This window comes from Callorhinchus milii, unplaced genomic scaffold (genome assembly GCF_018977255.1).
Source record: "Callorhinchus milii isolate IMCB2004 unplaced genomic scaffold, IMCB_Cmil_1.0 Scaffold8, whole genome shotgun sequence".
In the NCBI taxonomy this organism is placed as follows: domain Eukaryota; kingdom Metazoa; phylum Chordata; class Chondrichthyes; order Chimaeriformes; family Callorhinchidae; genus Callorhinchus; species Callorhinchus milii.
The window spans coordinates 16,796,208-16,807,097 of NW_024704749.1; the positions used below are offsets into that span (position 1 = coordinate 16,796,208).

At 43.4% G+C, this 10,890-nt stretch overlaps 2 protein-coding genes across 4 annotated transcripts in view; both read right to left on the reverse strand.

The window, feature by feature from the left end:
* The window catches only part of LOC103183053 (quiescin Q6 sulfhydryl oxidase 2), a 59,327-nt gene extending 56,187 nt beyond the window's left edge, over nucleotides 1–3,140 (reverse strand). For both annotated transcript variants that reach the window (XM_042337622.1, XM_007900299.2), the window contains exon 1: nucleotides 2,850–3,140. In XM_042337622.1, coding sequence (XP_042193556.1) covers nucleotides 2,850–3,126 — 277 coding nt within the window. In that variant the 5' untranslated portion in view covers nucleotides 3,127–3,140. The remainder of the gene's footprint in view (nucleotides 1–2,849) is intronic.
* Nucleotides 3,141–5,631: 2,491 nt separating this feature from the next.
* LOC103183052 (centrosome-associated protein 350-like) lies at nucleotides 5,632–10,847 on the reverse strand. 2 transcript variants are annotated; one of them, XM_007900298.2, is made up of 5 exons: nucleotides 8,742–10,847; nucleotides 7,952–8,290; nucleotides 7,274–7,407; nucleotides 6,770–6,895; nucleotides 5,632–5,964 (listed from the first exon to the last, which is right to left on the reverse strand). In XM_007900298.2, exons 1-4 carry the CDS (start codon nucleotides 10,578–10,580, stop codon nucleotides 6,871–6,873), a joined length of 2,337 nt encoding a protein of 778 aa, XP_007898489.2. In that variant the 5' UTR covers nucleotides 10,581–10,847; the 3' UTR covers nucleotides 5,632–5,964; nucleotides 6,770–6,870. The 2 variants fall into 2 exon arrangements, with proteins under 2 accessions (XP_007898489.2, XP_007898488.2); XM_007900297.2 differs by having other exon boundaries at nucleotides 7,268–7,407.
* Nucleotides 10,848–10,890: the final 43 nt, after the last annotated feature.

Consider the following 10,890-nt stretch of genomic DNA (forward strand, 5'->3'; position numbering starts at 1 on the left):
TTAACAAGTAATCGTCAGCATTTGAACTTTACAGTCACACTCAATTATAAACTCCCCACTGAACGTTTAACACTGCATGCTGAAAATTGTTGCACAAGGCCATTAAGCCACAAGGATACCAATCACTTCCCAAAAAAGGTCATTTAGCTGAATAATAAGTAACCGTGGCCAGACTCGAGAGAAAACTGTAGATGTGGCAGCTTCATACAGAATTGATTAGGCATGCATTTGAGAGAACAGATGGTTGGAAATCAGGCTTAGTAATATTCTTTTAAAATTGCCTCATATGCCTTCAAGCTATTATAAGAGGAAAATAAATACCTCATTCTCATAATGTAATGGCAGGTTGAAGAATATGCCACGTCTCCAGATAGAAACAGCCTGTTTGGTGATAATCCTGGATCCATTTTTGGCCACATTTACATGAGTGAGCAGTAATTGACAGTCTGAATTACTTAAGAGTAATTGACTTCATCAAAATATTTAAGCATCTACATCTACAAAACAGTTGGAAGTACTATTCAGTTGCAAAAGTGAGTTGAAGAGAACAGCTTCGCACATCAACCAAGAGTACTTTTTGCCCCCCAGTCAGAAGATGCAACAGAATAGATCTTATGAGAAACTACACTTATTTGGCAGAAAATATAATATTTTTGGAGTGGGGAGGTAAGAGAAAGGCTGAAAGATACATTTGAGATTTAAAGTACTGTACTTTCTGCTCGTACATTTTTTTCTCCAAATCTGGAGAAAAGTTGTACTCTAGTTCTCCCACATCAGGAATATTGATTTACATCGGGAGCTGGAAATATTTCAGCTTCAACGTAAAAGGGCAGAGTCACTTAAAAGTGTTGACTAATATTCAGGATCACTAGCCATTTGTCACATGGAGATGATTACAAACATCTAATCTGATCAGATAAACATTCTGTCAAAAACACACCGAAGACTCAGTGAACCAAACACGCTGATGTAAGACCTTTGCAAATGTGAGGTACTATACTCGATAAGTTGCTAGAAAAGTGGCTACGGGGGAGAAGCTTACTCTGCGGTAAACAATTTGGGAATGAAACGTTTAGGCATCTATAAATATGTAATATCAACGTGTAAGCACCTTTCAGTTCATAATGGTTTGCTTTAAAGAGATCGGAAGTGTTCTTATTTTAAAAAAGATAATTTGGGAAGTGAAGGAAGACATCAAAACGATCTTCCACTTCAGGAAACGGTGCACTCAGAACTTCCAATACGATGTCTCCAAACTACGTTCCTTTCATTTGCTGAATACACTAAAACCGATTTACAATAATAATAATAATCCTTGCATTTGATATATGTTCCTGTAATCAAAAACTACACGATCAGAGCAAAAAAAAACATACGTTTGGAGCAGCCCTGTCGTTTTGATTGAGAAAAGGAGTCGTTCTTTTAACATTCGGGAACTGATATTAAAAAGCTGAATATTGGACCCAACGCTGTTAAGGTCACGCGTTGGCCACGCAAAGGAGACGATGTGAACAGCCACGAAGCCCAATACGCGTGGGGTAAGCAAAACCCGGGTGGAGTCCTGTCGCTCAGTGGTTAGAGCACTCGCTTTGCAAGTGAGAGACCTGAGTTCAATCCCAGGCAGAGGGCGAAACCTCGGGCAAGTTTCCTTACTCCACACAGAGCCTAATAATAATCCCTCCAAAACAATAATAAATTGGTCATTTTCAATCTACCACACTTTGTGGGACATTGCTGTGCGCCATTGGCTGCCGCGTTCGCCCACAAATATACAGTCGATTCACTTGACAGTGTGTTCTGTGAAGCGCTTTGGGACGTCCTCCCGACGTGAAAAGCGCTATATGAAATGCGAGGATTATTATTATCATCGTTATAATTGGCGAAGGCCGACAAAGACCGTCGGGGCCCCTTTCAAAAATTAACGGGAGATGAAAGCTCAGCCATGAAAAACCGGGCGCGGGCGCTGTGCTGCCCAACGCCTCCCGACAAACGCGACGATGATTTTCGCACGTTTCGCGAAAGAGAGAGAGAGAAGAAATAATTTTAAAAAAACATGACCGTCCCCCCGTCCCCTCCCTCCCTCCCTCCCTCTAAAAAAGGGCATCACAGCCCCGGTCTGTGCGCAGAGGAACTGCACAAACTTCCCAATGTAAGGGTCGGGGAGGGAAGGGGGGGAAGGGGAGGGGGGGGGATTGCCAAACCCGAACAAAGAACAACCCTCATCATCAGCTCCAAGAAGAAGAAGAAAGAAGAAGAAGAAAAAAAAGGCCCCCCAGTTAAAGACAAGCAAAGGGCTTCCCCGAAAGCCTGGGGGGGGGGGCGGTGTTGGGCGGTGTCGGCGGCGGTGGTGTTGGTCGGTGTCGGTGGTGTTGGCCGGTGGGGAAAAAACACAACTCGCACAAGGGAATGAAAACCCGACGGGGGTGGGTGGGTGGGGTGGGGGGGGGGGTTACGTTTTCCACCCCCCCACCCACGAAAAAAAAACCCGCACTTGTTTTTTTTTCCGCGAAAAAAAACCGTCCAGAGTCAGTCTCTGTCTCTCTCTCTCTGTGTCTCTCTCTCTCTGCCGCCGCCGCAGACAAACACCAGCGACCGGCGGCAAGTTTCTGGTGGCGGGGGGAACGAAACCCGGGGGGTGGGTGTGGGAGAGAAAGAAAATATATAATTTTTTTTTAATCGTTTGACAAACTTTTGTGTGGAGAAGGAAGGAAGGAAGGAGGGGAGGGAGGGAGGAAGGAAGGGTGGGGGGTGGGGAGGGTCGCTCGGTGTCCTCAGGCCGCCTCAGACCACTTACCTACTCAACCCCCACCACCCACCCACCCCCTTCCCCTCCAGCCGGGCTCACCCACCTCTCACGTCGCCGGCCAGCGCCTTCCAGGTGGGCGCGTAGTTGACGCAGTGGCCGCACCAGGACGAGTAGAACTCCACCACCCAGGCGCTCGTCGAGTTCCTCAGGAGCCTCTGGGCGCTTCCCGCCTCCAGGACCACCACCCGGTCGCGGCCCCGGTACAGCTTGTCGGCCTGGGCCTGGGCCGGGGCGGGCAGCAGCGGCAGGAGGAGGAGGAGGAGGGAGGAGGCCGTGAAAGCGCCTCGACTCCGGCGCTCTCCCCTCGCGCTCGGCGCCATCTTGTCAACTGCCGTCGTCCGGCGGCGGCTCGCGCTTCTCCCCTTCACCCTGCCAACCGCCGGGGGGGCGGGGCCTGGCCTCGTCGCCAGGGGCAACGGGCCCGTCCTCCCGCCCCCCCGCCCTCCCGCCCGCGGCCCCATTCACAAATCCGCCGGCTGCCGCTCTTACGCATTTAAAGGGGACGCCGTCATTTAAAGGGGCGTGCGGACGCCCATCTGTTCCGAGGTGTTCTTTCTTCTTGTTATTATTGTTGTTGTTGTTCTTACTTTACAGGAGGAAGCTGCACACAGACCCTCCTGGTTTTCGCCCACGAAGTATTCCACCTTGCGGGACATTCCGCGAGGCGCTTTGAGGCGTCTCAAAGACGTGATAAGGCGCTCTGTCCAATGCAAGGATTATTGTTTATGTTTATTACATGGGTGACCCCGCCCCCCGCCCCGATACTAGCATTACGTTGCATTGTGATTATTTAACGGCATTGCATTACAAACTATACCTATTTATTAATCCTACCTCGTGGAGTCCTGTGGCTCAGTGGTTAGAGCATTCGCTTTGCATAGCGAGAGACCTGAGTTCAATTCCAGGCAGAGGGCGAAACCTCGGGCAAGTTTCTTTACTCCACACAGAGCCTAATAATAATCCCTCCAAAACCAAAAACAATAATAAATTGGTCATTTTCAATCTTCGACTGTTTGTGGGACATTGCTGTGCGCAATTGGCTGCCGCGTTCGCCCACAAATATACAGTCAATTCACTTTACAGTGTGTTCTGTGAAGCGCTTTGGGACGTCCTCCCGATGTGAAAAGCGCTATATCAAATGCAAGGATTATTATTATTATTACTTTCCAGCTCTGTTCCCAAGATCCCTTAATATTTTTTATTGTCCAGGCGTGTATCCGGTTTCTTTTTTTTAATGTTCCCAGTGATTTAAGTACGCTACAACAGTCAGTTGTGGCAGTGTATCCCAAATCTCAATAACCCTCCGAATAAAATAAGTTCTTCTCACCTTACGTTTTGTTTATTGCTGGAATTTGCTTTATGGTCTTAGTAGTAATGCAGTGTTTATATCCCAATTGTTGAAACAATGTGCGAAAACAATCTCCTTTCACTTGTATTTGTGCAATTTCGCGGCTCGACCTCAATTGATAGTGGGGGTCACATATTTATAATAATGTATAACTTTTTTCATTCGGTAAAGAAGAACAATACATTCAACCAGTTTGTGAAATTCTCCAACTTTATTTCGTTTTCTAAAAAAAACATACAAAGCCAACATTTTTTTTAAAAAAAACCTTCTTCCATGTCAATATTTGTACAAGAGATAAAAATTTAATATGAGGAATTGTTAAATAATTTGTGGAAAATTGTTGTGGAATAAAAGGAATCAATGTCATTATCATACATGAACTACAGAAGTAAATACAAAAACAATTCTTTACATATTTAAAGGTGACCTCTTTCTCTCTGTAGAAATATAATAGGCAAATCTTTAATGTAGAAATATAAATCCACACACTGATAGTGTATCAAACAACCAATGATCATATGCAGTAGAATAATAAACAGAATTAAAACTTTATTTTAAAATCTAGAATAATTATTATTGGAACAAATGAATTCGATGCAACCTCACAAAAAATTAGTCATATTGGTCCATGTATTGCAAATTTAATCGATGTGCTTTGATGTTTTTTTTCTTATCCCTGTTTTTTTCCCACTGCAGGCTACAATGAGGGGTGTAATGTTTTAAAATCAAATTACATCCATAAAGCACTTCAACTTCCTTCTAACAGCTCCTCCTGAACTCCTCAAGTAAATTGCAACTTTACACTCACTTCCTGCCATTCACAAAACATCAGGTTCTTAATTGTGCAATAAAAGTGTAATTAATTGCCTTGCCATAGCCCCTTTGAATCAAAGTACTGTTATTCCACATTAATGACATTACAGGAATGTGTCACCTCAGCTATTTGTATCACACTATTCTGGATTTTATTTTTATTAAAACCACACATCGTAAAAAAACATAGAATGCACAGCACAAGTGTATGACTGTAATTTAATTTCAGGGCCAAATATCATCCATTAAAACATCAGCTCTGCCCTTATTGATCAACATATTATTGTGCATGTGAATTGATCCAATAGTTCACACTGTATCTAGACTTTTATAGGTTACCAGAGAATGTATAAACAAAACACTGCAAATACAATGTACATTTCAATAGAATAATAACAATAATCCTTCCATTTAATATAGCGCTTTTCACATCAGAGGACGTCCCAAAGTGTTTCACAGAACACACTGTAAAGTGAATTGACTGTATATTTGTGGGCGAACGCGGCGGCCAATTGCGCACAGCAATGTCCCACAAACAGTCGTAGATTGAAAATGACCAATTTATTATTGTTTTTGGTTTTGGAGGGATTATTATTAGGCTCTGTGTGGAGTAAGGAAACTTGCCCGAGGTTTCGCCCTCTGCCTGGAATTGAACTCAGGTCTCTCACTTGCAAAGCGAGTGCTCTCACCACTGAGCTACAGGACTCCACGTCAGTAGTCCAGTATTCACGTCAACATTTTCCTCAGGCTTCAAATGGCCCAACCAGCCTAAATAATTGCCAAGTAACCTATGTTTAGTCCCCCTTCTTGTCCAGCTAGGACCATTCTATTTATTAGGGCTTTGGTCCTGAGATCTCTTTTGAGAGATTCTGTTAAGGGTATCGATGGTGTCATAGATCAGGAGGTTAAAAATTTCCTCAGTCAGTTTCATCTTCACAGTGAACTCATCGGTCTCATATTCCACCCACTGATTGTTTTCTTCTTGCAATTCCTGAATCTAACAGTAAAGAGTGAGTTTAGACAATAGCGATGAAATATTTCATTCTTTATTAAAAAGAATAAAAAGCTTGGTAGAATTAGCTACTTTCCTATTTAAGGTAGTCACTGTAAGCATACCTGTCAGTAAATCACACTCCCTGGTAGAGGAGTAGGTAAGACACAGCCAGCACCATGAACAGTCCTCATCGCAGCGACACACGGAGACTGTCACACTCTTATAAGTAGCGCAGAGCAATGGGTCTGGTCCTTGTGTAAGAGGGATGAACTACAACAGACAAGTTGACTAAGGCTATTTGGTCTAGAAAAGCAAATGCCTTAGAGGGGATTTTATAGAGGTTTATCAGAGGAAGCCTTAATAGCTATATAAGATGCTGAATGGGATTGGGAAATTAATACTTATGACAAGCAGTAGGTGGGAAACACAAAGCCATGTGTGTAAATATCGCCATTGAATCCTCCCCTCTCTTTTCAGCTCAGCGTCAAACCACACTATTGCTAAAGTGCTCCGAGATGCTTCGCAGGTGAAGAACACTATATAAATGCCCGTTGCTGTTCAAACATCTTCTAAATCTCACTTTTAAGTTAAATAAAAATTTTGAAAAGTTAACATCGAATGGCTTCATCAACGTCACTGGCTATAGTGTTCTGACAAAGGATCGTGGACCCAAAACGTTGACTCACTTTCCTTTCTTCAAAAAAGGTGCCTGACCTGCTGAGTGTTCCCAGCAACTTCTGTTTTTGTCACTGGTTATAGGTTTAGTGAACGGCGTCTCAGTCTTAATTATTATTTGTGACTTGCTTACCAGAATAATGTCAACCTGATCCCTTTTGCTCTTTCCGTACTTTGTCAATTTCTGGAGTTTCCACTTCATTTCCAGATCATTTCTGTCCAGATTTAGCAGCTTTAGCACTTTGCCTTGGACAAATAACTGAAATAAAACAGTGTGATAAGTCATTCTTTAAGCTATAGATCATTCACATCTCAAATGAACATGGGCAGGATGAGATCCACCCCAAATGCCTCAAACTTGGAGATCTGCCCTCAAACATTGCCCTGACTGTCCAGCACCTTGGGATGTCCTCCCGACGTGAAGGGCACTATACAAAGGTAATGTTGTTGTTGTTGTAGATGGCAGCATGTTGAAGAAATTGTGCATTTTGCTGACTGTGAATCCGAGCAATAATGTGAAGTTAATGAAACTAAACTGATTGTTGTGGATCAGGAAGTGAAAAAGAGAGTTTAGACTATCTATTTACAACTGAGCAAACTTCAAAGTAAAAAAGTGGACCGTGTAATGTACCTTCACCTCATTAACATCCTCTGTGTTGAAAGTGGACAAAGTGAGCCTGATGGCTTTCGCTTCACACAAGGGTAATGGGTGGATTCGGAGTCCTTCATGAAAAGGTTTTGAAAGATGTCACAAGTCAAATCCAGTACAGCCTGGAAGAGAAAGAGCAAGCAAGTCATACATCACACTCAGCAAAAAAAAAAAAAGTTTTTTCTTTGGATCCTCAAATGAGTGATAAACTCAGGTGGATGTTAAAGAAACCGGGACACAATTCAAAAAGAGAATGGGGTTTCTGCTGGTGTCCTGGCCAACAATCCCCCAGATGATAGTGATCATTCTTCTCCTGACTGTTTGTGGATCATTGCTGTGTGCAAATTGGCTTCCGCATTTGCCTAAAATTACACAGTCAATACACTTTACAGAAACTTTAGGGAAAGCGCTTTGAGCCAATCTCCATGTTATGGGTACATAGGTATAATGCGATATCAAATGCAAGAATTATTAATGTTATTATTTTAGCATTGTTTTTAGGCTCCACTCCAATGTTACTGATCTTCCATTTACCAGTGAGTTAGAAGGGTTACTTGTGTGTGCAATAAACAGTGAACTGCCCCTGTTCTAGTTTGGCTTCACTGCCTATTATCAAACTCCGAGCAGCGACAAGATCAACAACACGCATGTGATAAAGTCCATCACCTGCTTGTATACCCTTTTGCTTTCTGCATCTTTGTCCATTTCATCAATTTCGGTAAATGTCAAAACTTCGGACAGGTCAACGCTATCCCCAGCTTGAAGTTGGTCACGTTGCCTCCAAAGTACGTGCACAGCATCTTCAACCAACTTCCGTACGTGGCTAAGGTCATGAGGGACAATGAAAACGGTCTCCTTTATTTGTCTCCATGGGCCCGAATACCACCGATCCAATGCAAACATCTGCTTTTGAGATTTGTTGCCTGGGATGGGCTGGAGCCCTTTAAACTCCTCACTGCTGATGTCCTGGTTTTCTCCGAACATTCCAGCATCAAGTACCTTCCCCTTGAAAAAACAAGACAAGTTAGTTAACTTCACATGATTTGGAGGATAGAGTCTTCAGAGATGAACCCCACGGTGTGATACTGAACCACATAGTTCGTAAGTGGGTCAAAGTTTTGTTCAGTGTTACATGCAGCATCTTAGGGACTATCACGGGAAATGCCATTAAAGGCTGACCTCACCAAAGGTACTGTAGGACACGCTGAATGGAATTCTCGCCCAAAAGATCTCAGGGATTGATAACACTTCTCCAGTGAGTGGCAGAGAGAGCACGTCTACCTGGCATTCAGACTATTTAGTGCAAGATACACATCAGTTGTAGCCCCATTAGAAAAGCAAAGCTGGGAAAAAAAAGGTAAAAAGAAAACGCACGCATTTTCACACACGCAAAACAAAATGATTTCATTTTGGACAACTTTGATCAAGTCTCTTTGTAAATAGTGTCTGCACTCACAGCCAAATCATCCACTGAAGTCTGAGGCCGGAGTGAAATAGCTCCTTTCAAGTCCTCATTGTGTTTTCTCTTGACTTTTGTGGATTCATCCGCAGCGTCATCCATAAATGTTGCAACCGTGTTCTCCGTCACATTTTCTATAGCTTTTTTGTTACAGTCTCCTGTCACAGTTTTAATCTGACCTGCAAGCTCACCGCCGTCTATTCCTCTAAGGTTAATAACTTTGGTGAAGGACTTGTCATGGTCACCTTGCCCTTGGAGCTGGCACCCATTCTTCAATGTCAATGTAGGCCTCTCCAGTTTATTCCGACATTCGCCTGGCCACCAGCCCTTGACCTTTTTGGTGCTCAGATTGCTCAGCTCAGCAAATGTTTCTTGTACAAGATGTCTTGTGAGATGTTCAGTAATTTCACTCACCAGCTGTCCGTGGTGCTTACCCTGGGAGCCCGGTAAAGCCTTGGTTCTGAAGGAGACCTTTGGATTTACATTGGCCTCAAAATCAAATTTTCCGTCTGCTTCACTTTCAGATAATTCCTGCGAATCTCCAAATGATTCCACTGCCCTTGCACATTCCAGGATTGTGCGTTCCAGTTCCACATCCCTGTCCTCACTTAGACAAAGCTCTTCCTCGTCGAACGGATGTGAGGATTCTTTTCTACCCAGCCCCACGTTCCCCTTCTCATTTCCTGTCTCTTCAGGCTCTTCTTGAAAGAACGAAGATTCTTTTAACTCGTCCCTCAGGCTTTTGTAGTTTCGTGCAGGTGAACCATCCATGGAATCGTCGCTGTCTGTGAGATCGAAGTCAACTTCATAATCATCCCAAAGGTGAGTGATGTGATCAGGAGGAACAAAGATCCCGCATTTATTTGTGCATTCAAAGTACTTAACCCCATAAAATGTTCCATCATGGTCTCCTTCTGCTTTGTCCAGCTCTACACCAGCCCAGTAACCTTGCTCAAATGATGTGTGTCCTTTGAACCTTAAGGTACCAGCCTTTGAATGATGTACCAGCACTCTATCTCCAATATGAAAACTCCAAAGTGCATCTCTGCTCTCCTTTTCCATTTCATGCGTTTCCTGTTTTCCATCTGCTTTGGGCCTACTTCTGCCTTCCTCAACCACAGACTCCTCACTCTTTTCATCTATTTCTTCAGTGGGAGGAGGTGGTGGAGAAGGAAAGTCATCTGTGTCATATAGATTCAGGTCATCACTTGAAGGTAGTAAATCCTGACTTAAAAAAGACTTCTCAAGAGATGGGGGCAGCAAGTACTCAATTTTAAGGGAGGTATTTTCTTCAAATGGTGACAGAAGCTCTTCATTTCTTGATGAAACTGTTTCTTCGGGTGTAGAAGGAGGAGGAGGCAAGTCTTCTAAGCTGAATGGGATGTTTTCAGCTGGCGTTGGAAATGTTTCACTCCCATAGAAGATCAAGTCATCAACTGGAGATGTTAATTCTTTCATATTAAACATACTGTCCTCTTCAAGTGGAGAGAGAAGTTCCTCACTTATCAGGGAGATATCTTCATCAGTGAGTATCAGTTGCTCATCTGTTAAGGAGATTGTTCCTTTGGATAAAGCAAGCAAGTCTTCCTTCTTGAACAAAAATCCTTCCACAACTGGAGATAAAGTATCTCCACACCACAACTTCTCTTTTTCATTCACAGATTGCAAAACATCACCTTTGGATGAAGAGCCTTGAGCTGAAGAAGACAAATCCATTCTATGGAAAGCTATGTCTTCAATGGGAGATGACAACTTTTGACTTCTCAGTGCTACCGTTTGCTCAGCTAAAAGTTGCAGCTTTGTTCTTTTCTTCACGATGTCTCTGTCGAAGAACATGACTCCCTATTGCTTGTGGAGTCAGAGTGTTTCCCTCCTGAACTTGCTTTGGTGCTCAAAAAGTCATCAATGTATGAAACAGATGGCGAGAATACATCGGAAGACCTGAAGGCATCAGTGGAAGCCATCTCACTGTGCAATAACGGCACATTATTATCCAGAAAATGACCACTCTTCAAGAAGGATACAGTTTGATCCGTTGTACGAGACAATTCAGGCATTGTAACTTCCTGGGAACCTACATCTTTTTGAATCATGGTCATTCCATTCCACGTCAGCTGAAATGGGGCCAATTGGCCAGCGGAAGACC

Bases quoted from the DNA above. Each gene is read 5' to 3' on its own strand.
- LOC103183052 (XM_007900298.2), bottom strand. From the start codon at position 10,580: ATGTTCTTCGACAGAGACATCGTGAAGAAAAGAACAAAGCTGCAACTT. The intron at 8,291-8,741 runs GTGAGTGCAGAC...TGTTTTTTCAAG, and splicing joins CTTCAGTGGATGATTTGGCT to GGGAAGGTACTTGATGCTGG. The intron at 6,896-7,273 runs GTGAAGGTACAT...GTTTTATTTCAG, and splicing joins ACACAGAGGATGTTAATGAG to TTATTTGTCCAAGGCAAAGT.